We start from the raw sequence: 6,369 nt of genomic DNA, 5'->3' as shown, positions 1-6,369 counted from the left end.
TATTAGCTTATTAGCTTATAAGTTAATAAGTAAGTGTATGGTAACTTATGAAAAAATGACTTATTAGAGGTTCCCCACCGAAATAAGTTATTTTCATCCAAACACTTTTTTAACTTATAGTGGTGTGGAACCTAATAAGTTGTTTTAAAAAGCCTAGACAAACACTCCCTTACTACTAATATTCTGGCTTTTGATATGTTTTAATAAAATCTTTTGAATGTTAAAAGACATAACTTTATATAAAGCATATTTTTAGATCTTTAAACTAATAAAGTAGTTTTTGAGAAATTAAAATAAGATCAAGATGTTCACGTTTTGCGTTTTATTCCTAGTGAACCTTTTAATTCATTATCGAATGGAAAATCGTAACTAAATTCCTACATTGGTTATGGAAACACAAACCAAGCCCTAGAAGTTGGCATCAAAACATGTGACCACCAAAAAACGAAGCATCATCATCATCCTCCACCAAACTCTCTCTTTCAAAGCTCAAAACAATTGAAAGGTGAATCCTTTTGCTTTCCCATGTGGTACCTTTTTTCCCAAATTGATCCCCCATTTCTCATAATGCTTTCAATGCTAAGGACCACTCACACACCATTACTACTTGCTGGCTGCCATTCCAGCAAACCAAGAAAATTATTTACAATTTTATCCAACAAGAAGAACCAAGAACCCAATTTAAAAAATCAATGGAATAGTACTTTCATCCGGATCAATTACTGTTTTTTTAGATTCAAGAAATCATAACAAACAAAAGAGAAACAGTTGTAATTGACATATCCATTGTTGCAGAAAATAACAAAAATTCAAAGCTTAAGTCATCTTTGTTGTCCTACCATCCCCAATTTAACGCACCTCACTTAAATGCTCTCTTTAAAAGTAAATATTTTTCTTTTTTCTATAATTTCATGAACCCATCCACCGCTTCTCTTTGTAAAAGAAAACAAAAAGAGAAGGTGAGGAAAAGCCAAACACAAAGCCACCTGTTTCTCTCGTAGAAACCCACCACAATCTTGTGATCAAATTGCTCAAAAACCCTCTCTTTTTTAGCAATTCGATCTTCATTTCTTTCCCTTTCCTTTTCGATTTTGGTTTTTGTAAATGGGTCTATCTTTATGGGTTTTGTCCATGCCTATATAAAGATAAAGAGAGAGAAAGAGAGAATCAATTCTTGTTAGATAATTATACGACCTCCATATATGACGCAAATCTGAAAGAAAGAAAAAAAAATTAAAACCTTTTTTTCTTGATCGTTTCCATAAAGAACACAGACTGCTTGCTTCGTTTATCAGCAATTTGTTTTTTCGTAAATATTTATTCCTTTTCTTTTTCTGGGTTTTTGAGAGGTGGGGTTTTTGGTTTTGATACAGTTTTGTTGATAAAATTTTGATTTTTTTCTTCTCGGAATTCATGGCTGCTGGTCCTGAAATTTCTGTTGAATCACCAGCATCAACAGCAGTGTCTGCTTCTCCTGATGGTCATCAATCTCCACCAAAACCCAAGGATTCTATCGTCAAGAGTGTCGATAGTGAGAGTGATAATTCCGTCAATTCCTATGATGATAATGGTTCAATCATCAACCATGTCGACTCCAAAAAAGGGTCTGATTCTGATTCGAAATCAGAAATGAAAATGCAAGATTTTGTTGATATGTTGTCCAATTTGAAGTTGAATCCCATGGCTAAGGAATTCTTTCCTTCTTCTTACTCTCCGATTGATCGCAATCGTGATCAACCTGAGTTTGCCCTCAATTACTTCGTGCAACCTGCTTATTACAAGAATTATCCCGAAAATGGGATTGAAGGGTACCCCAATAACCGAAGGGTATAATCTTTTAGCATCTGAATTTTATCTTCTTCCAATTTATGTTTTTTACTTCAAATTCGATCCTTTGAAATCTTAATTGAAGGGTTTTTTTTCTCTTCGTTTATAAAATTTGTCACCAGATTCAATTGTTTCTTCTTTGAACTTTGTGTTTCTTTTATGGATTCCTCTCATCTCCTGAATTTGTGTCATAAGCCTACTAAAATTGAAGTTTCTAAAGGTTTGCTATGAATTTGTGCACCTTTATCAATCAGATATGTCCCAATTTCCACCAAAAATTCATTTTTTTTTCCTATGAATATTCTGCATTTATCATGTTTTGCAACAATTACATGTTGTTCTGTTCATTTCTTGATGTTATCATGATGATTAATACTATAAAAAAGCTTCTTTGCATTCTGAAAAAAAAATGGAGTTGCATTATTCATATCCATAGACCTTGAAACAAGAAAATGTCTTAATTTATGTCATCTTTTTGGTAGCGAGATGAAGATAATAGTGTAGAAATTTTGCATATAATGTGTCATCTTTGATTACCATCCATGTAAAATGAATCTATTTTGAGTTTAAAAGATTAATATTTTCATTTTTCATTTTTAAATACCAGAGGAGAAACAACTACAACAACACTAGACGATTGTCTAATGGAAGATCTTTTAGAGCTCAAAGAGAAGATAGCATCAAGAGAACTGTATATGTCTCAGACATCGATCACAATGTGAGTAAAACACATGTTAACTTACCATTTATATTTTGTGTCATTTTACCATTTCGTCCTTAGACTACGTTTTCTTAAATAGGTGACAGAAGAGCAACTTGCTGGTTTGTTTAGCGGCTATGGGCATGTAAGTCTTTTTACACTTCCATATTTTCATTATTCACACAATCATTTTCTGTTATATAATAATAACTAAAAATGGTTATATGAAGGTTTTGGATTGTCGCGTTTGTGGAGATCCACATTCACGTCTCCGGTTTGCATTCGTTGAGTTTGGTGATGAGAGTAAGACACAGTTCTTTTTTACTTAATTGACTTAATGGGTTAAGCACTTAATCCAAACAACTATATATGGTTGTTTCTTTTTTACTTTATCCAGACATAATGACTTGTTAACGAGGATAAAGTAAAAAAGAAAAAAGTTCATTCTATACACATTATGGTAAAATTGTCATTTACTTAGATTCAGACAGTTCATTCAGTCCAAAAAGAAAAAAAATATATTTATATAAAAAACACTTTATCCAGATAGCCATCATTACCCATTGAAGCCACTTTACATGTTATTGTCAATGTGTTGCAGACTCAGCAAGGTTAGCGCTAAATCTTAGTGGTACAATGCTCGGTTTCTCGCAAATTACCGTTTTGCCCTCAAAAACCGCCATCCTTCCTGTGAACCCAACTTTCCTCCCCAGGGTATTTGACCTCTTTTCCTTTAATGATATGTAATTTGGATTCTGAATATATCTTTTTCTTTTCTTTTTATTATTTATCTTTTGTGATTTTAGTCGGAGGATGAAAGAGAGATGTGTGCAAGGACAGTTTACTGTACAAACATCGACAAGAAGGTTTCACAAACTGAGGTCAAGAATTTCTTTGAAACAAGATGTGGCGAGGTTAAAACAATACTTTTAGAGTTTTTATTTATATTATATTCACGAGCTATTTTTTAAAATACGTTCTTAATTTTCTTGAATTTTTTTGCGTGTAGGTTTCTCGCTTGAGGCTATTGGGGGACAATGTTCATTCCACACGCATTGCTTTTGTTGAGTTTGTGATGGTAAGTTCAAAATTTAGGCTGCTTTTGTTACACTGGACATAAGCTTTTTAGGGCTGCTTTCTGTTGAGGAGGGTATTCACGTCTTTTGCACAGACGACAAATCAAAATCAAAAGTAAAGTCCTTGTTCCACCTTTTTCGGTGGGGCAAAAAAGTTGTAATTTGTGGTCCCATCGTCATCATTCACAGTCACTGTCACTGTCACTGTCACTGTCACACACACTACTGCATGTCAAATACAGTATAACCTGTCTTTGTCAAGCATAACATTGACATCTGTCACGGTCACAGTTTTTATCTCATTGACATCAGTCACAACCACACAGTCTGAATGCATGACAAACACAGTATAACAGTTGGCCATGCTCTAACAATTGCAGGCAGAGAGTGCAATTCTGGCGCTTGATTGTTGTGGTCAACCTTTAGGAGCACAACCAATCAGGTAAGCTATATATACATAACACAGAAAGAACGACTTAATAAAGAAAAGTCAGGAAAAACAGTTTTTTCCTATTAAGTCCTAACTTTTTTTACAAATTTGCCCTTGTTTATTTGTTTATTTTATTTTACAGGGTGAGTCCTTCAAAGACTCCAGTGAGGCCCCGGGTTGCTCGCCCAGTTCTAACCAACTAAACTTGAAATCAAACATCCTTAAGAATGCATCCATGAGGGAGCCTTTGTTCTCGTTGATTTTGTGATGTTTTATTTTATTTGTATTTTTGTTTTTATTTTTTATTTTTTTCATGTTGAGTAGCTTGAAGTTGAGAACGTGCTGTCTTTACTTGCTTGTGTCTGTGTTTCTTTCTTGCGACGATTGTGAGCTCAATGCTCATAATGGTTATGGTTGACTTCTGGTTTTGACTTTGGTGCTTATATTTTCTGGTTCTTTATGATGTTTTCTGAATGATGTTATATTTCAGGGGGAAAATCGTTGTTGGGTTCTTTCTTTATTTATTTATTAGTATTTATTTTGGTTAGACTGAATGGTTGTTGTTGCCGGAGAAAATAAATGTTAAATGTCACAAGCCACGTGGCAGCCATTTATTTACTTTGGCATGATTATTTATGTTGCATTAGTGAAAGAATTATTATTAAATAAATAAAATGTTCAGATATATGAAATTACAGGACAGGTATGCAGTGTATTCATTTTTTTTAATTAAAATGTTGAAAAAAACGTGGAGCATTAAGTTTTGTGTAATCATTTTAAACTTTAAAGTTTCTAGTTTATTTTGTTTGTGATTAAAAAATCGTTGATAAAATGTTAACTTCGTTTATGTTGTTTCTTTAATCTTATTTGCAAGTACACGCCATCTTTATTTATACTTTCAACATCTTATAAAATAATATCACATTAACGAAGACTATAAGAAAGAGAGATTGTTTTTATTCAAAGTTTGTTTCATTAGTTTTTTATGAATTGCATTAAAATAAAAGAACCGGCACGTAGCCTACATATGTTGTTATCAAACAGAAATAAAAATCGCTTAACCAAAATTTATCTATAATTAATAATCAGTATGAGTATAATTTTGATAGTAGTTCGAAAGAAAGATGTTTATAATTTGTGAAAAGAGTTGTTTGGTAGATCATCTTTAAGGGATGAAGGAGTCATTTCTTCTCAACTCTTTCAACCCACTGTTACATCAACATTTCTTTCTCCTCTCTTTTCCATCTTTTTTTCAACCCAAACATATAAAAATCTTATCTTTCCCAACATTTAACCCACTTATTTTTTATTTTAAAATAAACACAAACTAATAAAAATTATACAAAACTAATTTACATAATATTAAAAAGACAAAATTGCAAAAATGGTCCATGTGATATGTATTTTTTTGGGGTTTTAGTCCAAACCACGACTTTTTTTGACTTCGTGGTCCTTTTGGATTAGTTTGTATGTGAAAATAGTCCTTCCGAAAATTAAAATGACTATAATACCCTTATGGTATTTATTTTTTATTTTTCTTTCATTTCTTTTTAAATCTAATACTAATTTATTTATTTTAATAATTAATAAAATAAAAATTTCTCTCTCTCTCTCATCAAAATTCAAGATTGCAAAATAACAAAAAATTAGAAAAGGAAGTGAAAGACCTAACTCCTGTTTCTCTTTCATTCCCTTCCCCTTTGTATCTTCATCTTTAACCAGAAACAATGAGGAAAAGACTGATTTCGAACAAAAAGAGGCAAAACCCTAACAAATTTCATTAAAATTTGATCCTCTCTTTGTGGGTATTGCAACTGTTTCTTAAATTTTTATACCATGGATTACGATAGCATTGAGTGTGTTTCAATGTTTTTTCCTTCAAAAATGTCGTGGCAATCTGGATGATCATTTGCTGTGTGATATCGAAGGTACTGGTCACCATCTCATCTCCGCAGCCATCATTGGTGTCGACGATTGTGTTTGGGCTAAGAGCTCTGCTTTCCCCCAGGTATCTCACATCTGTATCCAGTAACTCTTATATCTTCGATCGTGATTTCGTGATTCGTTCATGATTCAGTGTTTTGCTGTATCTAGCGATTTGAAATTCCATTAGTTGTACGCCATTGATCCATATGTACAAACTTAATGTACCCTCCGATTCATCAGGTTCTATATCTTTTCTTCTCTTAATTCTTATAATTCTGATTCTCAATTTTATATCTATTGCTGCTATTGTTCGATTTGGATTTGGCTTAAACATATGTTGATAGAATGTTATATGTATTGATTTTGGGTAAATGAAAGGATTCCAAAACATAGGTTCTGCTCGTTTTTGT

At 32.5% G+C, this 6,369-nt stretch overlaps 1 protein-coding gene across 1 annotated transcript; it reads left to right on the top strand.

Annotated features, from left to right (window-relative positions):
• Nucleotides 1-900: 900 nt before the first annotated feature.
• LOC145115786 (polyadenylate-binding protein-interacting protein 9-like) lies at nt 901-4,555 on the top strand. The gene is made up of 9 exons (XM_079052145.1): nt 901-1,827; nt 2,435-2,545; nt 2,628-2,672; nt 2,758-2,830; nt 3,129-3,241; nt 3,334-3,441; nt 3,537-3,605; nt 3,984-4,045; nt 4,176-4,555. The coding sequence occupies exons 1-9, from the start codon at nt 1,414-1,416 to the stop codon at nt 4,234-4,236; spliced, it is 1,056 nt and encodes a 351-aa protein (XP_078908271.1). The 5' UTR covers nt 901-1,413; the 3' UTR covers nt 4,237-4,555.
• The last annotated feature ends 1,814 nt before the right edge of the window (nt 4,556-6,369 follow it).

Source organism: Lactuca virosa, chromosome 5, assembly GCF_052849685.1.
Source record: "Lactuca virosa cultivar CGN04683 chromosome 5, Lactuca_virosa_CGN04683_v6, whole genome shotgun sequence".
Lineage (NCBI taxonomy): Eukaryota > Viridiplantae > Streptophyta > Magnoliopsida > Asterales > Asteraceae > Lactuca > Lactuca virosa.
This window is presented reverse-complemented; position numbering and strand designations above follow the sequence as displayed.